Here is a 26,928-nt window from a genome sequence, read left to right on the forward strand (position 1 = left end):
AGAGTAGACGTATAGGTTGGTAATTATTGATGTTAGATTTCAACATGCATTTAGACGGACACAATGTTCTGCTGGTAAGTATTTAACAACTGGTTTTCTGAAGAAAAAAAGTATGCATGATACACTTTTAAGTTTAGTGTATATTACTAATATTTTATGCATCATTTTTGATAAACCACAACAAAAAAAATCAAGCTCTGATTTGTCGCATTTGCTGATTTCCAACATGTAAATGCTCACACTGAAAATTTAATAATTGACTCTTGAGAGCTGGTGTTAGCCAACTCCAGCATATACCCCTGGATGAACACATTACAGAATTTGTCCAACTGTATGTAATCTGGGAAAGATAGCATAGCTGGAAAATGATCTGGGCCCAGACTTACAACAGCTAGGTAGTAAGGTTTATACAATTGACATTGGACTTGGAGTCAGAAAAACCTGAGTTCCAATCTTGCCTTAGTCATTTATTAGCTATGTGAATCATTTAAACTCTTGTGGCCTCAGCTTCCTCATCTGTAAAATGGATATAATAGCACCTACCTAGCAGGGTTGTTTTGAGGATCAAATAACATATGCAAAGTGCTTAACAAACCTCAGAGTGGTATATAAATGCTAGCTATTACAATTAAAGGGAGGAGAGTAGCTGATTTGCTTCTGTAAACTGCAAGGATTTTTGAAAAAATGACTCCAAGCTTCTCATTAAAGCAAAGACCCATATTTTCACTGCTACGATCTTACTAGTGTTGCTATATGGTAATGTAATTACACTGCCTTTGAAGAATTAATAACTATTATACAGAGAGTGATGGAGAGGCACATGGTGGGTGGGAGCAGGCTGCGATATATAACCAACAAGGAAGTCTGAAGGATGGCATTGAGGAATTGTATGAAAGGAAAAGAGTGACTGGTCATCTTCTGGCAGGAGTGATGGATGACAGGTGGACAGCTAGGGTGATCCACTGGTACTTTTTGATAATGAGAAACAAGGGTGACTTCTAGCACACTGGTTGCACCTCCTGTGGTGAATTTTTGGGAAAACATGGATAAATCACACATAATGGGCAGACATGGACAGATGGAGATTGGCATTGTTGGAAGGCATTCCTGAGTCATTGGGAGCCCAGATCTGTTTGAATATAATCAAGACAGTGTTAAGAGAAAGTCTGACAGGGATAAACATAGCTTCTGAAGAGGTATGAAGACTTATAAGACTTTAGAGTAATTCTGAGGGAGACTTTTGATGTGATGGAAATAAGGAAAGACTTATAGTTTTTTAGGTAGTATTTCATTATCATTTACCTGGTGATCTCTTGGGGCTAATTGTGATCTGTTATTAATCTGTAGTATTTCCTAACTATTCCATGAAGTCTCCATGTGGTCAGGGACCACATCTTACCTAATCTCTGTATCTTCTCCAGCACCTGGCACGGACACGGTGCCAAACACTCTGTACGCAATAATATTTAATGTTTATTTGCATAAAGTATTCTTAATCAGTTCATTTACCTGCCAATTTATCATTTTCAAATTTTATATGTTTTTTACTTTTCTCTGTACACGTTCATTTTTTGGTATAAGAAACTGAACTTGTTTTATACAACTTCTAAAAGATAGATATTAAATTTAACTAAGTAGTAACAAAAGTGTTCTATTCATGTACGTACCCCCCTTTTCCTTCTGTGCATTTTAAGAAATGTTTTATTAAAGCTTAATAAATGCTTGTTTTCTTCCTTCCTCCAGCACTGGAGCCATGAGCTACCCCTCTTTGCAGATCATCTGACTTCGGACCCCATATCCTTCCCACTGTACAATGCAGCCTCCCAAGATAGGAAGAACAAGTGATGTTCAGCTTGGTGAGAAACAGCATAAAGTGTGGACCAGGTTGGGGCACAGGGCTTTTTAAAAGAGGAGGGATGATGGAAAGGGGGAACCTTGGATGTTTTCTCCTCTAGCTACTTAGATCTGCTAAGAGACATGGGCTGGTTATACTCTCTCAAAGCCCTGTACCCCCTCTGATTCTGAGAAATAGTTTATCAGTTAGGACTCAAATGATTTTTTATTTCACAGTTTTTAAATTTTCTTATTTTTCTATTTTTTTCATTTCTTAGTTTTGCTTCCTTAATTCTGCCAACTCCTTGAGGACCCAGTTTGTTTTATATGCAAGGACTAAGTTTCAGTCTCTTAAAAGAAAAATTCCTGTCCATGACATCACTGAAAAAATGCCCGTAGGAATGAACAAGTAGGAGTTCTGACAATTATTTTTCTATTTCTTCAATGAATTACTATCACTATTATTTTCTTTTATGAATCTCTTTGAGCTGGTATGAAAACATTTGTCTTCCCTAAGCAACATTTTAGAGAAAGGGGAGTAATTTCTATGTAAAGATCAACTGTTACATAAAAACGTTTTCTACAAAGATACATACTTATGAATTGGACAGACTGTTCTGGTCATTCATTTAGCACAGGTAGATTCTATGCTTTATGTGTTCCTACTTCGTGTAGCATTAGGAGTTCAGGATTGGGGAATCTCTACTTGTATTAGCCTTTTCTTGGCAGGCCAAGGTCCCCTGCTCATCATCAGAGAACATTTGTTTGTACCTGTACAGTACCCCATAGATATACCAATGGCAAGCTCCATACCAGGTTAAATGATTAAGAAATACCATTGCACATAGTAGGTGCTCAGTAAATATTTGTTGATTGAAAAATAACACAGTCAATTCTATTTTGGCCCAATATGTACATTTAGTGTCCTTTTAAAATTCTGCAACATCTAAACAATGTTGTCTGAGTTAATACAGATTTTCTGGTCTTAGAACTCATCCTCTGACTCTGCATCCCAGCTACAAGACTGTAGCTGCGCATCCTGTGGGAATTCTATTTCAATGTCATAGACAAACTCTGGGTCATCCTTCTTCTTCTGATTCTTCTTAAAGAGCTCGTCCATGATGCTCTTCCTTTTTGCAAGTTCCTTATCATCCAATTTGTTCAGGTCCTCCTCAGGATCAATGGTTGTTTCCCGCTGAATTTGTTGCATAGTTTGGTCCAAGGTTTGCCCCCTTAGAAAACCTTTTAAAAAAGTGAATAACTTCTCCAACTGCTTCAGAGACACCCCCTCAAGGTAGACCTTGTGTCTTGGGTTATACTTTAGCTGTTCAGCAGCTCTACTGCAATCTGAAAAAATGAAAAAGTTATGTACACTGTCAGTGACAGAGGACAGAAAAAAATCCTTAACTTGTAAGTAGCCTCATCAAATAGGTTGTCAGTGTGGCACTCACATGCCTACTCTGCCTCACTTCAATTCATGCACAAATCAAGACATCACCTGCGGTCCTCTTCAAAAACAGAGGATGGGGCAGCTAGGTGGCACATTGGATAGAGTTCCAGCCTTGGAGTCAGGAGGACCTGATTTCAAATTCAGCCTCAGGCACCTGATACTTAACTAGCTGTGTGACCCTGGGCAAGTCACTTAACCCTGACTGCCTCACCAGTTGTGCTCACCCTGGTGTCCTGGGTCTGCTGGCTTCTTTGGGAGCTCTCTCTCTCTTTTCCCTGTGTAGATTACTGGGAGGATGCAGGTCTATACTGGGAGGATGCAGGTCTAACATGAACAGCTGACTAAGAAAGGACACTGGCCTCTACATCCTAGAATCTATTTCCAATTCATTCAATACAGAATTGGCCCTAAAGATGCCAAACCTTAGATGCTCTTCTTCTCATACCCTTTAAATACGGTCCACAATGGAAGTAGTGCTGGCACATTCCAGGTACTGATGGTCTCCAAGGAGAAGACCATGAATGATTTGTTCATTCTTTGCATATAGCTGGGGTCTATAGGATAGCAAGCCTCACCTGTTTTATTTCACTTTCGGTTTTCTCTGCATCTTCAGAGAGAGGCAGGCTGATGGGCAGCAGTCATTTATTAAGCACTTACTGTGTCCAGGCACCGTGCTAAGTGCTTGGGGATAAAAATACAGGCAAAAAAAAAAAGACAGTCCCAGCCATCATGGAACTCACATTTTAACGGGGGAAGATGCACAAAAGGGAGCTGACAAGGAAAGAGGAGCTTCCAAAAAAAAGCCTGTTCTGAGGAGCAGCAGAACTGTTCAGGCCTGGCTTACCTCTAAATCAGAGGCTCTTAACTGGGGTCCTTGGACCCAGAGGTCAGGGGGTTTGTGAACTTGGGTGGGAAAAAATTATATGTTTATTTTCATTAGTCTTTAACTTAAATTTAGCATTTCCTTCAATTATGAATTTAAAAAAAACAGCAACAACAAAACATGATTCCAAGAATGGGTGCACAGACTTCACCAGACTGCCTGAAGTATCTATGATAGAGCCTCCCTGCGCTAAATACTGGGATCAAACTCCATCTTTTCTACTACATTAATACTTGTTTTCACTTCCGGTTGTAGCAAAGCTGTATAAAGGGAATCATGCAACACAGTGCAGAAAGAAAGTGCTAGTTTTGGAGTTAGAGGCCCTCAGTTCAAATCCTGGCACTACCCTATGACCTTGGGCAGGTCTTTAACCTTGCCCATAAAATGAGAGGACTGGACTAGATGACCTCTGAGGTCCTTTCTAGCTCTACATACATGATCTTATAATCCCAGGGATCTGTCCCTAGACACCTTTCCCTAACCCAGGGAAGTAGAGAGGCTGCATTATGCAGTGAAAGGAATATTAGACCTGAAGCCAGAAGTTTAGGTTTGAGTCCTCGCTCTAACACACACTTACTACCTGTGTGACCTTTGGCCAGTGACTTGACCTCTCTAAACTCCAGTTCCCTCACCTATAAACCAGAGATAATGATACTTGTACTGTCTAGGTCAGGAGAGTATACTCTAAGCTCTATGGCATTAAAGAAATATTTGCTATTATTACCAGGTGTGTAAGATCAGAGAGCTGAATAGTTTCATCTTTAGATGTTCCATAATGAGTGGCATGATTGGTGTTCAATACATTTTTATTGTTGGACGAGTGTCCAACTTTTCTCCTTCTGTTAGTGACAAAATTGAGTCATTTAGAAGGCAGGGGCTAAGTACTCATTTTAGCTGGTTCAAAGCACAGAGGAAAAGTACCCCTAAGAATTTATAATTCTGCTATGATGGTTGTGTGGGAAGGCAGGAATTAATAACACTTCATTTCCAAAAATTTGGATCTCCATGGTTTGAAGTATGAGAAATCAAAATCAAGGTGAATGTTGGGGCATGCATTATTCATTAAATTTTGGATTTGCAAGTTGTTTGGAATTTTTGGTTCTACTGCTAAAATTTTCCTAAGAAAAATGTAAGTTTGATTTTGGTCAGGACTGATTGAAGGAAGGTGGGATGCTTAGTCTTGATGAGAAATGATCACTTTCTTCAAATATGTGGAGAGATTAGATTTTTTCCCCCCTTGGCCTCAGAAGGAAGAACTAGAATCAATAGAAATTCGTTGCAGGGAAGGAGATTTCAACCTATTATGGGAAAAAGCTTATTTTTGGACAAAAATGGAATTAACTAAGCTTCCTGTGAGAAGAAATCTTTATACAGAGGTTGGATCATTACTTGCAGGGGATCTTATGGAAGAGATTCATGACTTAGGCGCCTTTTGGACTAGAGGTCTCCTGACGTCCATTTCAGCTCTCAAGACTTTATACTAGCAGAGGTGAGTTAGAGTAGGGTAAGATAAAACATTTGATACCTGAAAACTTGGAAAAGTTTCGGATCGGCATGATACGCTGGCGATTTTTGTCCTCGGCTTCCCCTTGATAGATCAAGACAATGGCTGGAGGCTGGAATCTAATGCCACACTTCTTGGCAGTGTACATCACTCTAATTCACAGCGGCTGGGCAAATCAGAAGGCACCTGATGGAAGCATTCTAGCTAGTTGCATGATGATTCCCTGATAAAGGAAAAGAACATATTTCAATTCCATTTTCTATTTAAGTGTCTGATGTTCCTCATCCTTCCTCACTTCCCGCCTTCAAAGGCTAGTTCTAAGGTTGCAGGAAATTGAAGAGAATTACTATTTCTTCTCGGAGTCCAGAAAATTTAATGGGGGCGTGTGTAGTTCATCTACAGGTCTGTTCAGAGAATTCTTGGAGCATGATGTATCACCCCCTAGGTTGGATCTGAATTCCTGGATCAACTCTACTTACCTAACCTCCCAGAGGGGTAACACTGATTTATTCAGGAAATATTTAGAGAGGTAGTATGCCTTAAAGGAGAAGAGTCAGGAAGACCTGGGCTGTGTGATCACAGGCAAGCCACAAACTCTCTGAGCCCAAGCATTCTAATGTGTAAAGTGAAGATAATATAACTTCATAGGAATTTTTGTGAGACTCATATAAGATAACTGTCTAGGAGTGCTAGGCTGGCCAGCCCCATCTGTCCAGCAATGCCCAGCAGCATTAGGGCTGGTTGAGGTTACATGTCCAGTATTGTCCAGGAACAGCAGGACGGCCAGCCCCACCTGCCTAGCAGTGTTTGGCAGCATAAGACTGACTGACTAAATGTCCAGCATTGCCTAGGAGCTCTAGGATGGTTGGCCCCACCTGTCCAGCAGTGTCCAGCAGTATAGGGCTAGCTGAGCCAAAAGTCCAGCACTACCTAGGAGCTCTAGGATGGCCAGCCCCACCTGCCCAGCAGTGTCCAGCAGTATAGGACTAGCTGAGCCGAAAGTCCAGCACTGCCTAGGAGCTCTAGGATGGCCGGTCCCACCTGCCCAGCAGTGTCCAGCAGCATAGGACTAGCTGAGCCAAAAGTCCAGCACTACCTAGGAGCTCTAGGATGGCCAGCCCCACCTGCCCAGCAGTGTCCAGCAGTATAGGACTAGCTGAGCCAAAAGTCCAGCACTGCCTAGGAGCTCTAGGATGGCCGTCCCACCTGCCCAGCAGTGTCCAGCAGCATAGGACTAGCTGAGCTAAAAGTCCAGCACTGCCTAGGAGCTCTAGGATGGCCGGTCCCACCTGCCCAGCAGTGTCCAGCAGTATAGGACTAGCTGAGCTAAAAGTCCAGCACTGCCTAGGCGCTCTAGGATGGCCGGTCCCACCTGCCCAGATGTGTCCAGCAGTATAGGACTAGCTGAGCTAAAAGTCCAGTACTGCCTAGGCGCTCTAGGATGGCTGGTCCCACCTGCCCAGATGTGTCCAGCAGCATGCGGCTGCATGTCCAGGGTTGCCAGCAGGGCCATCCTTACGTGTCCGGCCGGGCTGCGGGTCCATCATCGTCCAGGACCACTAGCCCAGCCAGCCCCACGAGGAAGGCCCGTGCCCGGAGAAGGAGAGCGAGAGCGGGCACTGAGAGAGGCCGAGCCGGGCTCAGCCTCCTGGCCGCACGAGGCATCGGGATGGGAGCGGGGCATCCTGGCCCGGGGCTACCTGGGTCTCCCAGGACGAGGTGAAAGAGGTCACAGCAGCTGGCCCAGGACGGCTGCGGCTGCGCTCCGGCTCCAGGCCGCTGAGCCATCACCAGGGGAACACTACGTCACCCAAGGCCCCGCCCCGGCTAACTGAGGAGGCGGCCTCAAAGAGGGAGGGGTGGAGCGGGGCCTAACGGGGATGGGAGAGGCGTTGGGGGAAGAAGCTGGGAAGGGGGAGGAGAGGCGGGGCGTCAGAGGGAGGGGGGAATGCCAGGGAGGGGCAGGGAGTAGGAGAGAGGAGGAGGGGAGGGGTGGAGCAGAGAGGAAAGAAGGGAAGGGAGAGGCAAGGAGTAGGAGAGGAGGGGCTTAGGGGGAAGGGGGCGGGGCATAGAAGAGACGGGGAAAGGAGGGGGGGAGAAACTGGAGTAGTGTCGGATCCAGAACACTTCACTGTCTGTAGCGCTTTAAAAGTTTTGAGGGGGTGGGGTGGGGTGGGGGAGGTTGTTTCCTCAGAGCCGTCCACAGTGAGATAATGTAAGCATCATTAGCCCCCATTTTACAGGAAACGGGCTGAGAGAGCCCAGGGCCACAGCCTCTCCCTCCGCCCACGAGTCCAGCACTTGGTTCTGCCACACCTCATTCATCTCTTCTGTGGGAAGGGGGACGGGGCAGCAAGATCTAGCCTAACCTCCTCATTTTACAGATGAGGAAACCAAGGCCCTGACAGGTTGAGCAAGAGGAATGGGTAGGGGAAGGGAGTACAGGAAGGAGTTTGCTACACTAGGCCAAATGTCACGGCGGCGGATGCAAGGGGGTGAGGAAAGGAGAGACGGGAAGTGTTCGAGGGAAATGCGCACGCGCATTCCTTCGGCCATCTCCCCAGGAGCCTGCGTCTCTTGCAGAGCTCGCGCAGCGGAGGCGGGGGAGGGGCACGGCCAGGGTGTTCCTTCGGCGTTCCACCGCGCATGCTCCCACCTTTCCACTTTGTCGCGTGTTCCTGCGGGTTTGCCAGGCTCAGGCGCCCTGGCTCCCCTGGTCGGGGCCTGGCTCTTGGCGTGGGGGGCGACCGTGCTTCTCAGCTGCGCCGCAGTCAGCCATTCGGGTAAAGGGAAGGCAGGGGGAGGCCACGGGGAGCGCCAGGCTTGGTTTCTGGGCCCAGGATCGCGGACACCCAGAGTAGTTACCAAAATGGGGATGAGAAGGGAGATTTAAAGGCCAGCAGCGTGAGTCCCCCCGTGCGCAGGGTGCAGGCAGGAGCGGCCAGTCTGGGCGGAGTCCGGAGAGCAGAGAAACTGACCCCTTGCGGGCTTGGAGCTCTTGCCCCGAGCTTAATTCAGCCCGACTGTCCTCTGCTGGGAAGGAAAAATGCAGTTCCTCCAGCCTGGGAGAAACTGATGTTTTCCCTTTTCTTTTAAACACCAGAAAAAGAGCGTTCCCATGCACACAATACAACACAAAACATGAATCTCCATTTCCCATCAATTGCTTTTTTTTTTTTAGGGTACATAATCAAGTCTACGCATTACTCTCATAACCCGAGCTAATTTTTCAAGTCTAGGATATAGCACTATCATAAAGCAATGTCACGCCAAGGGCAAGGGGGGTGGTGTGGTGTGTGGAGCATCTTCAGACGTAACCTTAAGAACGAACTGGTCCATCAGTTTGGGCGGAGACCCAGCATTCTCAAAAAAGCAGTAACAACCCTTTTTCTTTTCCTCACTCCATTCAGGGAATGAATACGTGAAGGCTGCGAAATAATTAATGGCTTGAGGGTTTTTTTAAATGCTATAAATAATACTGTTAATGTTTGCGTGACCGGAAAACAGGGATTTGAAATGTTTGCAGGAGGCAGGAACTAATTCTGAGTTCTAATTCGAACTTGCTAGTGAGGAAATTTGGCAATTTAGACTCCAATGTTAAGTGATTGGACTTAAATGTTTTCGTTGGCAGTGACGTCTATTTTTCTCCCAGAGTCTTGAAATCATTATTTCTGTGGAAATCTTTGTGTAGTATTGGAAGCTTGGACTTGGTACAGTGGAGTTTACTGAGTACGGTTCTCTGTAGAGTGCGCTCCTAGTAAAATGTAATTGCCTTAAAGAAAAGCACTGTTTTAATATCCGTTTTGAATGTACTTTTGCTTTAAGCCAGTATAATGTAGTAAAGTCTAGATTTACATAAAAGAAATTAGGGGTACTTAGATATTTAAAAAGATTCACAATAGCAAGCTGTGAACAGGGAGCTTTCCCAAAGCATTTAAAAATGTTAATATTTACAAAATTTGATTTTCATTTCAACAGCTTTAAAGAATTTGTCATTCATTCAGTAAACTCACTTGTGTGCAGAGTATTGGGGTAGCTAAGGATGTCTTAGTGGATAGGGGCTTGGAGTCAGGAAGACCAGAGTTAAAATATGACCTCAGATACTTACTAGCTGTGTGACCCTGGCATGTCATTTAACCTTGTTTACTTAGTTCCTGGTCTGTAAAATGAGCTACAGAAGGAAATGGCAAACCACTCCAGTATCTCTGCCAAGAAAATCCCAAATGGGGTCTTGTAGGGTGGAAATGATCGAATAACAACATGCAGAATATTGTGCCATGGAGCTTTGTTGTCTCCTTAAATACCATTTTACCAGATTGCTTGTTACTCTTAGATTTATGTATTTGTAGTTCATATTTTAAAAACATCTTTTTTTTATTCCCTCCAACATAACATGTAGACTACTTCTATTTTATAGATATGGAGGCTGACATAGAGAAATTGCCAGTGTTCTCACAGGAGGTTGCTGTGCCCTAGAATTAGAATGAAGACCATCTGGGTCTTTGGTCATGCCTTCATTTGACTGTCTTGGGCTTGGTGGAATTAAATGGATTTTCATACGATTCTCTTTAAGTAAATATGAAATTGCCCTAATTTAAAAAAACAAAACAAAACAAATCAAAACACATTATTTTAAAAAATTCAATTAAGTCAGATTTCCCAGAGAAGTCAATACAGAATTTGTTGCAGCTTCCTTAAGCATATTTTTTTTCAGGTCTTATTAAATATATGTGGGGAATCTGCTTTTTTTTTTTAGTGAGGGTAATAGGGGTTAAATGACTTGCCCAGAGTCGGGAATCTACTTCGTTGGTTTCATAAAAGGTCTCTCAATTGTTTTTAGGCAAGGATACCAATTGTTCAGAGATTATCCTGATACAAGAAATTGTGAAAGATGGTTTTCATAGGTAAGTTTTTTTAATAAATTGGTGGCCACTTGTTTCACAACGTTGTTCTAGAATTGAGTAGAACAGTTTGCTAGAGGGGAAAAAGTGGTTTGTAAGGCAGTCAGAACCCATGTGGATACCTGGAATCAGGAAGACCTGTGTTCAAATCTGGCCTTGGACTCTTGTGAGCTGTGTGACTCCCAGCCGTCACTTAACTTCTACTTCTCTCAATTTCTTCATCTATAAAATGGGCATAATTCTAGTACCTATCTCCTAGGGTTGTGTAAGGATCAAATGAGATAATATTGTAAAGCACTTTGCAAACCTTAAAGTGCTATAAAAATGCTAGCTTTTGTTACAATTTTGTTACAATTATCCATTTGAAGAAATATTATGAAGCAGTTTTTATGTAGCATATAAAAATCAAGCTTTGCAGAAAAAAAATGAGAAATTATCTTGGATGGGTCACCTGATAATGGGAAGAGGTAGACGTTTGGGGTTAAGAGGAAAGACGTAGGATGTGTTGTAACTAAAAAGTAGGTGGAATTGAGGGGAACGCAGGTGAAGTATCTGGGGAATTTGGATAGAGCTATAGTCACAATTTGACTGTTAAGTGAAAAGTCCATCAAAAGAACTCATCAAAATAACTTTTCTAAAATTAGTACAGCTTAATTTTGATAACATGTTGCATAATATATGGGAACTAAATAAAGAGTATTTATTTTAAGTTTATTTTTCTTTCAGAGACTTGCTGATAAGAGTGAAACTTGGCACAAACATTGAAAATTCACAGACCTGCAATGTTTTGATTAAATATCACCTTCCAATGGGATTATATGTGGACCCATATGAATTGGCTTCATTACAAGAACACAATGTGACAGAGGTATAATTAATAAATAAAGTTTGGGTGTGATTATTAGGTTGTTTGTTCTTTGAGCATTTTTAATCAGAGAATATGAAACTTGTAGAGAAAAGTAACAATCAGCCGGGAGATGTCTTAATTATTTGTGCATTTTATTAGCCATATCTTGAAAATGTTTCAAGATTAAGATCAGAATAATATATGTCAAAATGTGTGGCACTTGTCAGGAATAATAATAACTAACCATTACCTAGTACTTTAAGATTTACAAAGTGCTTTCTTCATAACAGCTCAGAGTAAGATTGTACACAAGTTTTACTACCCTCATTTAACATGGAGTAGTTAAGGAGGAAGAAAGGAAACAAGCAATAAGTGCTTATTATATGCCAGATAGTGATACAAATACAAGCAAAAAAAATGACAGTTCACGTTCTAATGGCTGAAGAAAACACACCAAAAAAGAGCTGGAAAGAAGGGGATGGAATGTACCTGTAAAGGAAGGGGGGAGGCCTGGTTTTAGAGTACTGAGAAAGCTGGATCAGGGGAAGAGCTTAGAGGGGAATAAAAGCTGACTAGCCCTTCGATGAAAAAGAGGCTCCAGGAGGAATTCACCTATGGTGGCCCTTGTGGAGGGTCTTACTTGGAGGAATCAGCTAGGCTACTCCAGGATGAAGAGGCCTGGTAACTGAGGGAAGTTTCAGGAGGAGCTGCCATTGAGGGGGTTTTGAAATCTAGAGAAACAGGAACAGGGCAGGGAGGGAAAGGAGAATTAAATGACTATTCATTGATAATTCCTTATCCTCTTTCCCTACAAAGTATCTCTTCCTACTATTTTAAAGAGCCATTGACAGCATATTTCCTTTGAGAGTAGGCCTAGTTCCCCCATGAGAGTTGATGGTATGCTAGAATATAGCCCCATCCAGGCATGCCAGAAAAAAGAGATTTGAGCCTTGACTCTCCTCCCGTTGTTTTATCCTTTTTGTATTTTTTCTTATTTTAAATTTGTCAAATAGCAAGAAACATGAGCATTCCCATGTACATAGGAGAATAACATGAAAAGATTATATATGAAAACATGAATCTCATACGTAGCATTTTTTAAAAAATAAAGTATTCACTAAATTCCACACATTGGTTCCAAAGCTATCTCTTTTTTCAGTGACACTTTCTGAACTCCTTTCTTATCTCTTCTCTGCATTTTCTTTCAATTCTGTATTGACATTTTTCTTCTTTTTTTTTTGATTGCTATTGTTACCTACCTTTCCCCCAGAATCCTCTTCTGTAACAAGTGAGCATAGTCAAGTAAAACAAATCCATGTGTTGATTGTGCTTGACCCTGCTTTTTAAAGGCTTATACTTATAAGTTTCCTGAAGTAAAGACTGTTAATTTTTTTTGGCAACTTTTTATAGGATTTTTTAAATAATATTTCATACAGAAGCTCATTAAATGGTATCGAATGACTTTTAACTAACAGATGTCTCAGAATTTCTCTAATTTCATAATCATCATTCACAGCCTTGTATCCTTGTTCCATAAGCTAATTTACTTCTTTATAGAATGAATTTTCAAATCAAATGTGATTGGGAAATGTCACAGTATTAATACCCAATTATCTGTGTTTATTGGAAGTTCTTTCCTTCTGCTTAGCTATATGATGGTTGTGATACTGGTCTGTGGGGCAGAGAAACTTCATGAGAAGTAGGGTTGTGCTCCCAACCTGATGGGGTGGAAGGGAGCTCAGCTGTGGAGAGAGGTTTGCTTTTGTTTGCTGAGTGGGGCCTGTTATCCTCATGAAGTAAATCCCTGTATTTGGGAATTAGGACCAGATTTATAGTATGGAGTAGCTTTCTTTAGTTTTTGAGTACTTTGAGAAAAGAAAGAAGCTAAGATGGGTTCATTAGGAACAGGTCATGCCAAACTAACCTCTTTTCTTGTTTTTGATAGAGTTATGAGCTTGTAGGGAATAATCCTAATGTAAACATAGGATTATAGTATTCTAGGTTGAGAACTGGAAGGGACCTTTGAGATCATTTAGTCCAAACCTCTATTTTTGCAGGTGAGGAGATTTTTTTTTAAGGCAATTGGGGTTAAGTGACTTGCCCAGGGTCACACAGCTAGTAAGTGTCAAGTGTTTGGTCTGAGGCCAGATTTGAACTCAGGGCCTCATCAGGGGCCTGTGCTCCTGACATCAGGGCCAGTGCTCTATCCACTGCACCACCTAGCTGGCCCTAAGGTGAGGAGATTTTAAACCAGAGAGTCAAAATAAGTCACAAATTCAGAAAGTGGTGGAGCTAAGATTCAAACTCAGGCTCTCTCATTCTAAATCCAGTCCAATTTCCATTATACTATGTTTCCAACCAGTAGGAAAACAAATAAAACCCTATAAATGGTGCTCCAAGTGCAGTGGAGAGCTCCCAGGTATGAATCCCTGAATGTGATTCCAACTGAGATGCTTTCTCAGGATTTAAATTTTTCTAAACTGGCTGGCCTCACCTAAGGCTTTCCCTTCTAGGATCTTGGGACTTAGGTCATCTTTTTCCTTATGTTTGCTCCAAGCACTGAAAGGTGAGATGACTAAGTACCCCATGAAATGATGTTCCTTATTGGCTGTAGACCCTGACTGCCAGCTTCTTTGATGGTTTTCCTAAATATGAGTCTTGTAAACTATCAACCCCTTTTAGGTGGGACTCCTTTCTGCCTTCTGATTTCATTAATACCTTCATCTGAGGATCTTAGAAGACTTTACAAAGGGTATAGCGCCTGAGCTGAAACCCTTGGGCCTCAGTTTCTTCATCTCTACAATGAGGGGGTTTGACTAGATGATCTCTGTTTCCAAGTATAAATCCTGTGTTGCCTTGGTTTTATGAAGGAGTCATTCCCCTATGTTCATTTCCTCTGGGTCCTCACCATTGCTTGGTATGAATTCTAATACACTATTATTGCAGTAGCCTCTTAACCTATCTTCCTTCATCTACTTTCTTTCCATCTATTCCTCCCTCTGCTGCTGCCATCATCCTCATCCTCATCTTCATCCTCATCCTCATCATCATTTTAAGGTTTCCAAACCACTTTACAAATATCTCATTTGATCCTCAAAACAACTTTGGGAGGTAGGTGCTATTAATAGCTCCATTTTCTCAAATCAGATAACATTTGTAGAAAATGCCTGGCATATAGTAGGCACTGTATAAATGCTTATTCCCTCCCTTCCCATTGTACAGATCAGAAAAATGAGGCAGATAGAAGTTAAGTGACTTACCCAAGGTTACAAACAAATAAGTATCTTAGGTCAGATTCCAACTCAGGAAGATGAGCCTTCCTACCTTCACACTATTCATTGTGCTACCTAGCTGCTTCTAGCCATTTCCAGTTCTTTCTTAGGCCTTTATGCTGTGTGAATAATATATGAAGTCACACAACTAGTAAGTATCCAAAGCTGGATTTAAACTTAGTCTTCTTGACCCAAGATCCAGTGCTTTAGTTACTGCATTACCCAGCTGCCCTATGTCATCTTTACATGTGGGGATCTGTCCTTTCTTAGACCCCCCTTCTCAGAAATCTTTAATTACTTTCCTGTTGTCTAGCAGATAAAGTTCAGACTCCTTAGAGGGCTAGAAAATAGCCCTCCACTATCTGGTACCATCCATTCTATCTTCCCAGATTTCTAACATATTTTACTCTTCCATGTAGTCTATGCTCGACCTACTTATATTCCTTGTGCTTTCCTGACCACAAGCTTTTTATAATATTCTTTAGGCCCAGAATCTCCTTCTTTTTCCTTTTGCCTGTTGAATTCCTAACCATACTTTTTTAAAGATGAATTTTTATTGATATCTTTTGTTTTTACATCACCAAAATTTCTCCCTGTATCCTTCTTTTATCCCGTTCCAGAGAACCATCCTATATAAAAGTTAATATGTTTTAAAGGAAAACCAAAGAGATAGAAGAGGGGAAAAAAATCAGCAAAACCAAATAATACATAAAAAAGTCTGAAAATAATGCAATATTCCACATGCGAGGACCTCTCACCTCAGAAAAGGAGTGGGATGGGTTAACCATCCTTTAAAATCCAATTGAGATACCATCTCCAGGAAGCCTTCCCTAATGTCTCTTCTTCAGGCAGTGAGGAATTGGCACCTCTCTAATGCAATCGTCTATTTTTTGTATTATGTTTTTGTATGCAACTTTGTATCATCGTTATTTTTCCTTTACCCATGAGAATGCATCTGGCCTTATCTAAATCTAATATTGATTGCTAAACTCTGCTACTCATGAGTTATCATTTGCATTATGTCTCAAGCCATATTAATTTTTAAAGTATCCAGAACAGTCTGTATACTATGAGAAATGTTGACTTCCTGACCAGTCTGACCATTGGTGCTTTGGCTTCTGCATGACTCCCTTATTTGCGTCTGTGAAGAACAGGAAGCTATTAGAATGACTTAATCACTTTAGCCTCCACACTATCCTTTTGTTTTTTGGGTTGTTTTTTTTTTTAAATAGTAGTAGATAGCAGATAGGTTTGGCAATACTGACATAATTTCACCCTTTCAGTAAAATATTTTATTATCAAAACCGGGATGTCGGGGGAGGTTATGTCAATGGTCGTGCTCCTACAAAGATGAACTTTGGCAGCCCTCTTTCTGAAGAACTTCTTGGGCTGCAGTGACTTTTCATGTAGCATCCTCAACAAAAGGCTTGAACATAAGAGTCGTTTAAGTAGCTTGCCTTAATGAAATATAGTTCATAATTTTTCCACTCTAGATTTCAGTGGCTCAGTGAACTTGAATGGGGGGGCATGAATTACATCTTTATTTTCACCAGCTTGTAACTGAAATTTAGTAGTTTCTTCAATTGTGGATATAAGCAGCAAACCACAGTAGCATTAGGCTTCATTGGCCTGCCAAAGAGGGTCATTTCCTGAGCGAGGGCGCGTGCGGATGCGCGCACACGCACCCACACAGCCACACACACACACACACACACACACACACACACACACACACACACACACGACCCTACTTTAGGGGATTAGAACTCCTATTGGTGGCTAAATTGGAGAGAAAGTATTTGGGAAGAATATCTTGTTTTTTCTTTTTCAAAGTCTGAGGTGTAGGTAATGGGGAGAAAGTTACATTGAATAAGGAAAATATGCCAGTCAATTTGATTTTTTCCTGCCTCTCTGTGAGTAGCAAGTCTTTGGAGATTTTTTTTCTTTGTTCTGAATAATTGTTTTCTCTTTACAGGCAATGATAATTCAAGATACTGTTGACTTAGAAGCCCCTGACTATTTGTCTGAAGAATTCGATGTCCTTCTTTATGCTAAATCAGATTCCCAGTGTTCTGAATGCTTCAGAACAATTTTGCCTATTCACTGCCGGTATCACCAGCCTGAGGAGAAAGAAGAAAGGGCTTTTGTAGTGGTGAAGAACCCAGAATTATTTGTCAGTTGCTACAATGGTAAGTGTTGTTTTTTAAAATGCCCCTGAAGTAAGATGAACAAGTGTCTCATAGGGATAGAGGATGGACCTTTGATCTCTTTAGTATAGGGAACTACTACTCCCTGGTGAGGAAACTCACTCTACCAGTGTAGATTGCACCTTTTTTTGTAGGTTATAATCTTAGAGGGTTGCCTAGAGCACTGAAAAATTAAGTGATTTGCCCAGGGCAATGCAGAAGGTGTGTGTCTGAAGCAGAACTTAAACCCATATCTTCCTAGCCTCAAGGCTGGCTTTCTATTACTCTATTCTACCACCTTTTACGGAGAGTTTTTCATAAAGGTGAATAATACAGTTGACTTTTCGTTTTTCTTTTATTGAGTTTGAGAATCCCTTTTAACTTTGAAGCTGCCTCTCTAATGTGAGTTTAACTGAATGTAGAGTCAGCCAGTACTGATGACTCCACTAAGTACCAGTGGTGTTGGAAAATTTGGCAACAAGTTTATGATCACCACGTGTTTTATTTCACTATATAAGAGTATAAAAGTGGTCAGACAGGGTCATTCTAGTTGTCCATCCAGACTAGTATTCTGGCTTTGAATAGTGAGATCAAGTGATATGCTTTCCTCCTAGACATTGACTTCAGAATGTTAAAGGTGTGTCACCTGAACATTTTCATTAAAAATCCATTATTTATCTATCATCATCCATATATTTAAGCTTTTGGGGGGAAATTATTAATATTTTTAGCCTCTGATACCACTTGGAATTATGAGTTCCATGCCCGTGGAACCCTTCGGATAAAATGGTACTGTCTTACTCTGAATTTATCTCTTTCAGACTTCTGGGGACATCTCCCTAGTTCTAGTAGAGTGGAATTTGGTATACAAGTTCATGTTAAGGGCAGCTAGGCAGTGAAGTGAATAAAGTGCTTGGCCTGGACTTGGGAAGACTTGAGTTCATATCCACCTGCATACACTTACTAGCTGTATGACCCTGGGCAAGTCACTTGATCTCTATTTCAGTTTCTTCAGTTGTAAAATGATGATAATAGTACCTCCCAGGGTTGTTTTGAGCATCAGATGAGATGATATTTATGAAGTGTTTAGCCTGGCACACAGTAGGCACTTAATACTTAAGCTTGTACCTACGTGTTCCTTTCCCTTCCCCCCCCCAGTCTTCATAAATTAGATTGTGAAAATATGGAATAGGCTGCTATGTTAAATCATCATAAAAAACATTGATTAAGTACCCAATGTCTGCAGCATACCATGCTAGATGTTGGGGTTGCAGGAGGATGGTACAAAATTTAGCTAACCCACTGTCTCAGGAGGAAGGCTTATGGTATATAGCAAGGGGGTAAGACACCAAGAGAGATAATCATAATCTGCTGTATTACAGGATAAGTGCGTTCAAGAATAATATGATGAATTGCTTTGTGAACTCTGCGGTGGAAGGTTGCTATTGAAGGTTGAGGTGTGTGTGCAAATCAGGAGCGTTAAATATATACTGGACTGATGTATGCACATAAAATGCCATCAGCAAGCATGCATTACATGCCTACTGTGTGCTAGGCTCTAAAAGATACAAATATAAAGATGAAACAGCAATGAAATGAATCAGCTGATCGAAAAGACCTTTGCTAATTATTTTTACGAGATGCTTGCACATCAGTATCCTCAGATAAAAAGTGTTATTTTCTCCTATCCTAAGTAAAGGCTCTTTCATGTCTCTTTCTTTCCTTAGATTTTCCTTCTCTGAACTGCTGGAAACAGTCTGAGATGGAAGCTCCTTGTTCTATGAGGAATAAACACATTTGTCAGTGGAGCAACATGAAGTATAAATCAGTAAGCTGATTTAAAAAAATGTTTCTTTATTCTTATTGCTACGATGCTTCTGTCACACTTAATGAATTAAAATTCTAGGGCATGACCCAGGGGAGGTGATTAGTTTCTGCCTCTGATATGGAAACCTACCTTTAGATTTGTCAATGTCTCAACCAACTCCCTTCAGTTCTCCCCAAATTCATCTTTTCTTTCTTCCAAAATAACTTTTTTTATTTAGTATTTTATCTTTGCCCAATTACATATAAAAACAATTTTTAACATTCATTTTTAAAACTTTGAGTTCTAAATTCTCTCCCTTCATCTGTCCCCACCCTACTTCATTGAGAAGGCAAGCAATTCAATATAGATTATATATGTGTAGTCATGCAAAACATATCCATAGTAGTCATGTTATGAAAGAAAACATAGACAACAAAAACCTCAAGAAAAATAAAGTAAAAAAAAAAGTATGCTTTAATGTGTATTCAGACACCATCTGTTCTTTCTCTGGGGATGGATAGCATTTTTCATCATAAGTCCTTCAGAGTTGCCTTGTATTGTTTTATTTCTGAGAATCATCTTACAATATTGTTGTTACCTTGTACACAGTACATTTCACTTTGCATCAACCCATGCAAGTCTTTCCAGATTTTTCTGAGAGCATACTGTGCATCATTTCTTATAGTACAATGGTATTCCATCATAATCACATACCACAGCATGTTCATCTTTTCTCCAATTGATGGGCTTCCCCTCAACTTCCAGTTCTTTACCCCCAGAAAAGAACTGCTGTAAATATTTTTTACATATAGGTCCTTTTCCTTTTTGTTTTTTATCTCTTTTGGGATACAGACCTAGCAGTGGTATTGTTAGGTCAAAGGGTATTCGTGGTTTTATAGCCCTTTAGGGATAATTCCAAATTGTCCTAGAGAATTGTTGAATCAGTTCACAACTCCACCAGTAGTGCACTAAAACTTCATTTTTCCCAAATCCCTTCCAACATTTGTCATTTACCTTTGTTGTCCTATTATCTGATCTCATAGGTTTGAGATAGTACCTCAGAATTGTTTTAATTTGCATTTCTCCAATCAATAGTGAGTTAGAGTATTTTTTCATATAGATGTAGATAACTTTGATTACTTCATCTGAAAACTGATTATATCTTTTGGTCATTTATCAATTGGAGAATGGCTCTTATTTTCATAAATTTGACTCAGTTTTCTATATGTTTGAGAAATGAGGCCTTTATCAGAGAAACCTGCCTCAAAAATTTTTTTACAGTTACTATTGCTAACTGTATTTCCCTTCATCTGATTTCCCTGCCCCCTCCATTTATTCTCTTCTCTCTCTTCTTTTACCCTGTCCCTCAAAAGTAGTTTGCTTCTGACTAGCGCCTTTCCCAGTCTGCCCTCCCTTTTTATCACCCCCTCCTCTTCCCCTTCTACTTTCCTGTAGCGTAAGAGATTTCTATACCCAATTGAGTGTGTATGTTATTTCCTCTTTGAACCAATTCTGGTGAGAGTAAGGTTCACTCACTTCCCGTCACCCCCCAACCCCCACTCCTTCCCCTCCACTGTAAAAGCTTTTTCTTGCCTCTTTTATTGGAGATAATTTATCCCATTCTACCTCTCCCTTTCTCTTTCTCCTAGTACGTTCCTCTCTCAGCCCTTAATTTTATTTTTTACATATCATCCTTTCATATTCAACTCACACCTGTGCCCTCTGTCTATATATACTCCTTCTAACTACTCTAATAATGAGAAAGGTCTTATGAGTTACAAATATCATCTTCCCATGTAGAAATGTAAATCGTTTAAAATTATTAAGTCCCTTATGATTTCCTTTTCCTGTTTACCTTTTTATGCTTCTCTTGAGTCTGGTATTTGAAAGTCAAATTTTCTATTCAACTCTGGTCTTTTCATGTAGAATGCTTGAAAGTCCTCTGTCTCATTGATTGTGAATTTTTTCCCCTGAAGGATTATGCTCAGTTTTGCTGGGAAGATGATTCTTGGTTGTAATCCTAGCTCCTTTGCCCTCTGGAATATGATATTCCAAGCTCTCTAATTCTTTTATGTAGAAGCTACTAAATCTTGTGTTATTGTCACTGTGGTTCCACAATACTTAAATTGTTTCTTTCTGGCTGTTTGCAATATTTTCTCCTTAACCTGGGAACTCTGGAATTTAGCTATAATATTCCTGGGAGTTTTCATTTTGGGATCTCTTTTAGGAGATGATTGGTGGATTCTTTCAATTTCTGTTTTACCCTCTGGTTCTAGAATATCAGGGCAGTTTTCCTTGATAATTTCTTGAAAGATGATGTCTAGGCTCTTTTTTTGATCATGGCTTTCAGGTGGTCCAATAATTTTGAAATTATCTGTCCTGTATCTATTTTCCAGGTCAGTTGCTTTTCCTGTGAGATATTTCACATTGTTTTCTATTTTTCTATTCTTTTGATTTGTTTTATTGTTTCCTGATTTCTCATAAAGTCATTATTAGCTTCCATTTTCTCCATTCTAATTTTTAATGAATTATTTTCTTCATTGAGTTTTTAGACTTCCTTTTCCATTTGGCCAATTCTACTTTTTAAGGCATTCTTCTTCTCATTGCCTTTTTTGATCTCTTTTACCATTTGGCCTAGTCTGTTTTTTAAGGTGTTATTTTTGTCAGTATTTTTTTGTGTCTCCTTTACCAAGCTGTTGATTCATTTTTCATGATTTTCTTGTATCACTCTCATTTTTCTTCTCAAATTTTCCTCTATCTCTCTTTCTTGATTTTCAAAATCCTTTTTGAGCTCTTCCATTGCCTGAGACCAATTCATATTTTTCTTGGAGGTTCTGGACAGCAGGAGCTTTGACTTCTTCTAAGTATGTGTTTTGGTCTTCCTTGTTACCATAGTAACTTTCAGTAGTCAGAATTTTTTCCATTATTTGCTCATTTTTCCAGCCTGTTAGTTGGCTTTTAACTAATTGTTAAAGCAGAGCTCTGCTTCCAGGGTAGAGGGTGCACTGTCTCAATCTTCAGGGGTTTTGTGCAGCTGTTTTCAGAGATATTCTAGGGACCTGTAAGTTTTTAGTTCTTCTGAGGTGGTATGATCTAAGCACAGGTGTTTACTACTCTCCTGGCCTGTGCTCTATGAGTGATGACAAGCACTCTTTTTTGCCCTGGAACTTTGAGGAGGGTCCCCCTTCCACTGTTGCTGCAAGCCCTGCTATGCTTGTGCTCCTCCTTGCCCTGGAACTGCCACCCAGGACTGCAGCGTGGATCCAGGTGTGGGCAGAGCAACAGTCCTGCCTCAGTGCTAGCAAAAAGACCCTTGTAATCTCCTTCTGGCTAGTTGTTCGACCCCCTTACTCATCTGTGGGCTGAGAGGTCTGGAAACTGCCACTGCTGCCACTGATTCAGTCACCCCAAGGCCTGCTCCTAGTTTACTGGAGTCTGGTTTGCACTGGCACAGCTTGTGCTCCACTCTCTCCTTGTAGCAACAGACCTTTCCTTTTAACCTTCCAAGTTGTCTTGGGCTGGAAATTTGTTTCACTCCATCTTTTTGTGGGTTCTGCTGCTCTAGAATTTGTTTAGAGTCATTTTTTAAAAGGTATTTGGAGGAGTTTGGAAAAGAGCTCAGGCAAGGCCCTACCTTTACTCTGGCCATCTTGGCTCCAGTTCCCCTTGCTCTCAGGATAACTAACTTCTGCACAGATCCTAGATGTTGATTTTTCTTCCGTTCTCTGTCTGCTTAGTTCTTTCTTCTGAGCTTTTTAATTTGACATGTTTGTCTAGCTCTTTGTTGTTGTTTGGTCATGTCTCACACTTCATGACCCCATTTGGGGTTTTTCTTGGTAAAGGTACTGGAGTGGTTTGCCATTTCCTTCTCCAGCTCATTTTATAGATGAGAAAACTGAGGCAAACGGAGTTAAGTTACTTGCCCAGGGTCACAAACTAGTAAGTGTCTTAGGTCACATTTGAACTCAGGAAGATGAGCCTTCCTAACTTCAGGCCCAGTGTGCTATTCATTGTGCCATCTAGCTGCTCCTAGCTATTTCCAATTCATTCTTAGGCCTTTATGCTGTGTAAATAATATATAAAACCATTTTTCATTGGAATCAAATAGGTTTAAACATATTTACAACCTATCCTTCAAATAACATAAATGTGTTAGACAAACACAAAGTGGATTTATTATTATTATACTATTATAAATGGCTGAGTAGATAGAGCCCTGGACCAAGAATTAGACAGAACTTTTAAATCCAGCCTCAGACATTTATTAGCTGTGTGACCCAGAGCAAGTCACTTAACCCCTATTTGCCTCAGTTCCTCATCTGTAAAATGGGGACACATTAGATAAGGAAATGGCAAATCACTCTAGTATCTCTGCCAAGAAAATTCCATGGAATCATGAAGAGTCAGAAAAACAACTGAACGACAACAACAATCATTGCTGGTTGGAAGTCTGTCCTACTAACTTGGTTGATAGATAGCTACATGACATGGAGATGTGTTTAATATACATGAGACTGTTTTGTTGTGGAGTGCCTTTTCAGAGCTAGAAAGTTATTTTCATTTGGGAAAGCATGCTAATATTTCACAGAACTCATACTTGTTATCAGATGAATTGTTATTGGCCTATAGGTGACTGCATTTTTCTAACACTACAATATTGCTGGGAAGTTACCTTTGATTTGTAAGGCCATAGGAAGTGGGATGTTAATATATAACTTAATGATAGGGTAAGTTAGGTGGTGGAAAAGTTCTGTGAGATAACTTCACCATTTTAAAATAAGGTAAAACTGGTCCCTAATGCCATATATTTTTTTTTTTTTGCATTTTGGTGAGGCAGTTGGGTTAAGTGACTTGCCCAAGGTCACATAGCTAGTAAGGGTCAAGTGTCTGAGGCTGGATTTGAACTCCGATCCTCCTGACCCCAAGGCTGGAGCTCTAACCACTGTGCCATCTAGCTGCCCTGTCATATGCTTTTAAGGAATTGTTTTCTTCAGTGGGTATTTATACCTCCTTTTCCATTTGGCCAATTTTACTTTTTAAGGAGTTGTTTTCTTTTTCCAAGCTGTTGACTCTTTTTTCATGATTTTCTTGCACAGCTCTCTTTTCTCTTCCCAGTTTTTCTTCTGCCTCTCTAAATAAGAGATCAAATAGATTTTTAAAATCTTTTTTGAACTCTTCTGGGCAGACTTTTTGGGCCTGAAACCCATTCATATTTCTCTTTGAGGCTTCTTTGAATGTAGACATTTTGACATTGTTGTTCTCTTCTTAGTGTGTGTTTTGATCTTTCCTGTTGCCATAGTAGCTTTCTGTGGTGAGGGCTTTTTTCATTTTTTTCTCATTTTCAACTTATTTTGTAACTTTCAAAGTTGAGCTCTACTCCTGAGACACTGGGGGCGCTGTCCAAGCTTCTTGTGCTGGAGGTTAGGGGGCTGCTCACTGGCTTGCTGTGCCATTGCCCTGGGACTGGCTCATCTGCTGGGCTGGAGTTGCCAGGCCAAGTCTAGCAGCTGTGCCGGGGCCTCCAGACCTGTCAGACCAGACCACTCCCCTGCTTCATGGAGGCTGGAGAACTCACTGCTGGCCTGCTGTGCTGGGGTGGAGGGGCCTTGGTTGCTGATCTGTGCTGGGGCTAGGAATCTCCCACCGGTTTGCCCAGATACCTGCTGCACTGGGCTGCACTCCCAAGCGAGACTGACCTTTCCTGCAGGCCTTCTAAGTTATCTTGGGCGGGAAAATTGTTTCACTGCATCCTTTTGTGGGTTCTCTCGCTGTAGAGTTATTTTTGAGGTGTGATTTAAAGTCATTTAGAGGGAAATTGGGGAGAGCTCAGGCAACTTCCTCCCGTTTTTCTGCCATCTTGGACTCTGCCTCCCTCCTTAATACCTTCGATGAAATTTGAAATCAGGCTATTAGTACACATTGCTTTACTTTGCTTTTCTTTTTTAAAAAAAATTTATTTTCTGTTTTCAACACTCACTTCCATAAGATTTTGAGTTTTAAATTTTCTCCCCCTCCCTCACCTCCCCACTCCCCAAGATGGTATGCAATCTGATACAGGCTGTACTTATACATTCATATTAAGCATATTTTCACGATAGTCTTGATGTAAAAAAGAATTAAAATTAATGGGAAGAACCATGAGAAAGAAGAAACAAAACAAAACAACCAAAGAAAAGGAGAGCAAATAGTATGCTTCCATCTGCATTCATACTCCATAGTTCTTTCTTTGGATGTGGATAGCATTTTCCAACATGAGACCTTTGGAGATGTCTTAGATCCTTGCATTACTGAGAAGGCCTAAGTCTATCAAAATCAGTCATCGCACAATGTGGCTGCTACTGTGTTCATTGTTTTAGTTTGGATGATGTCTTTTTTTTTTTTTTGCTTTGCTTTCTGGTGAGGCAATTAGGGTTAAGTGATTTGTCCAGAGTCACACAGCTAGTAAGCGTCAGGTGTCTGAGGTCACATTTGAACTCAGATCCTTCTGGCTCTAAGGCTGGAGCTCTATCCACTGTGCCACCTAGTTGCCCCAGATGTCTTCTTTTTTAAAATCACAATGAAAATAAATGGCTTTACTAAGATAGTGATAACCTGTGAGTTTTTAAAAGATATCACTGATTTTAACACTGAAAGAGAATAAATTAATAGATTTAAAATTGTAAGAGGCCTTAGACATCATTTAGTCTAACACATTTTACATAAATGAGGAATCTGATCTAGAGAGTTTAAGTGATTCCTCTAAGGTCATGCAGGTGGTAAAGTTAATTGTAATGGATTAGGTGAATACTAAATTTGTATGAGCTTTTATGGTGGCATAAATTTAGAAACCAAATATTTGGTTAATTTTAAAAGAAAGTAAACTGTTTCTAATTTACCTGTCAGATTTTTAAGGTTGCCCATTTCCATAAGACTGCTGTAGGGGCAGCTAGGTGGCACAGTGGATAGAGCACCGGCCCTGGATTCAGGAGGACCTGGGTTCAAATCTGGCCTCAGACACATAACTTACTAGCTGTATGACCCTGGGCAAGTCACTTAACCCCATTGCCCACCCCCCCAAAAAAAAAGACTGTTGTAACTAAATTGACAATGGGAAATTAGCTACAGTATATGGGCAGTGCTTCTGTTGAGCTTTGAAAATCAGTTTAGTTGCAAAAGACAACACCATAGCTCTTTGGCTCTTGCTGTAATAATTCAGTTGTGACAGTTCTTGAGTAACAGATTTTTCAAGTCATTTGGGGAAGAAAGCAGTGAAATAGAAGAATGATGAGAGATTTTGTAGTTTGGATGTTCACTTGCTACTTTTATTCTTTCAGTATTTTCTAACATATACTTTGATTTTATTTTATTTTTTTTCTTATTTGCATGTAAACAAAAAACTTTAACAATTTTTTTTAAAATTTTGAGTTCTGTATTCTCTACCTCCTCTCTCCCCTCCTTGAGATGGCAAGCAATTTGATACATATTAAACATGTACAGTCATGCAAAACATTTCCACATTCGCCATCTAACATAGATTTTCTGATGTGATTCTTGTAAAGGAGAAATAGATCTTTTTAGAGAGTTATGTTACTTATATAGGCCATGTAAAGCCACTCAGACAAATTGAATTTTATAAATATATTGATATTGCTTAAGGTAAATAGGGTAACTGTATTGAGATCTTGTCAGGATTTGTTAGTCCTCAACCTTAGTTGTGAGGTTTAAAGAAAGCCTCTATAAATGTGACTTAGTGGGGTTGGGAGCAGGAAATAAAACATTGTGTCATAGAATAAGTTGTTCATTGAAAGAGCCTGTATTAAATAGCACTTTAAAAATCCAGTGTGGTAATTATTGGCTGAAAGAGACTCACCAGAAAAAAAACAAAAAACCTGATATTCCCCACCCCCCAAAAAACTGAGTGATTAAAGTAATTGTAAACTCCCTTTTGAATGTGTGTTTATGGTGCTCCTCTAATTTTAAATTTAACTTATCCGCCTTCTCTCCATAGGTAAATCAGAATGTGATGCTACAAGTTCCAGTGGGGCTAAGAGTACATTGTCACCTCGTATGTGTCATGACGCTGTTTATTACAGTCTTGTGTTCTGGTCTTATTCTTAGAGCAGTCTTCAAACATGGTCATTTCTCCCTGTGAGAATGTAATGTAATGATTTGTGGTATTCTAGAATTATGGCATTCCTTTTAATTGACAGTAGTGGTTTGGTGAAACCAATTTAATAAAAAATATACAATGGTGTTTTAAAAATAA

The 26,928-nt window shown here is 40.4% G+C and overlaps 2 protein-coding genes across 5 annotated transcripts; one reads left to right on the forward strand and one right to left on the reverse strand.

The window, feature by feature from the left end:
• Window positions 1–2,680: 2,680 nt before the first annotated feature.
• On the reverse strand, window positions 2,681–8,412 carry CEP19 (centrosomal protein 19). 3 transcript variants are annotated; one of them, XM_020986055.1, is made up of 3 exons: window positions 8,327–8,412; window positions 5,692–5,893; window positions 2,681–3,180 (listed from the first exon to the last, which is right to left on the reverse strand). In XM_020986055.1, the coding sequence occupies exons 2-3, from the start codon at window positions 5,816–5,818 to the stop codon at window positions 2,819–2,821; spliced, it is 489 nt and encodes a 162-aa protein (XP_020841714.1). In that variant the 5' UTR covers window positions 5,819–5,893; window positions 8,327–8,412; the 3' UTR covers window positions 2,681–2,818. The 3 variants fall into 3 exon arrangements, with proteins under 3 accessions (XP_020841714.1, XP_020841712.1, XP_020841713.1); XM_020986053.2 differs by lacking the exon at window positions 8,327–8,412 and adding an exon at window positions 7,371–7,683; XM_020986054.1 differs by lacking the exon at window positions 8,327–8,412 and adding an exon at window positions 7,126–7,364.
• On the forward strand, window positions 8,126–26,928 carry PIGX (phosphatidylinositol glycan anchor biosynthesis class X). 2 transcript variants are annotated; one of them, XM_020986052.1, is made up of 6 exons: window positions 8,126–8,165; window positions 10,511–10,574; window positions 11,298–11,439; window positions 16,666–16,879; window positions 18,604–18,704; window positions 26,671–26,928. In XM_020986052.1, exons 1-6 carry the CDS (start codon window positions 8,141–8,143, stop codon window positions 26,812–26,814), a joined length of 690 nt encoding a protein of 229 aa, XP_020841711.1. In that variant the 5' UTR covers window positions 8,126–8,140; the 3' UTR covers window positions 26,815–26,928. The 2 variants fall into 2 exon arrangements, with proteins under 2 accessions (XP_020841711.1, XP_020841709.1); XM_020986050.2 differs by lacking the exon at window positions 8,126–8,165 and adding an exon at window positions 8,174–8,453.

The sequence above is a fragment of the Phascolarctos cinereus genome, unplaced genomic scaffold, assembly GCF_003287225.1.
Source record: "Phascolarctos cinereus isolate Bilbo 61053 unplaced genomic scaffold, phaCin_HiC Scaffold_726;HRSCAF=1367, whole genome shotgun sequence".
NCBI classification, from domain to species: Eukaryota; Metazoa; Chordata; class Mammalia; order Diprotodontia; family Phascolarctidae; genus Phascolarctos; species Phascolarctos cinereus.

Coding starts and splice junctions, on each gene's coding strand:
- CEP19 (XM_020986055.1), bottom strand. CDS start 5,818: ATGTACACTGCCAAGAAGTGTGGCATTAGATTCCAGCCTCCAGCCATT. Junction 3,181..5,691: donor AAACTTTTCCAAGTTTTCAG/GTATCAAATGTT, acceptor TCATTTTTTCAG/ATTGCAGTAGAGCTGCTGAA.
- PIGX (XM_020986050.2), top strand. CDS start 8,201: ATGCGCACGCGCATTCCTTCGGCCATCTCCCCAGGAGCCTGCGTCTCT. Junction 10,575..11,297: donor GTGAAAGATGGTTTTCATAG/GTAAGTTTTTTT, acceptor TTTTTCTTTCAG/AGACTTGCTGATAAGAGTGA. Junction 16,880..18,603: donor ATTTGTCAGTTGCTACAATG/GTAAGTGTTGTT, acceptor TTCTTTCCTTAG/ATTTTCCTTCTCTGAACTGC.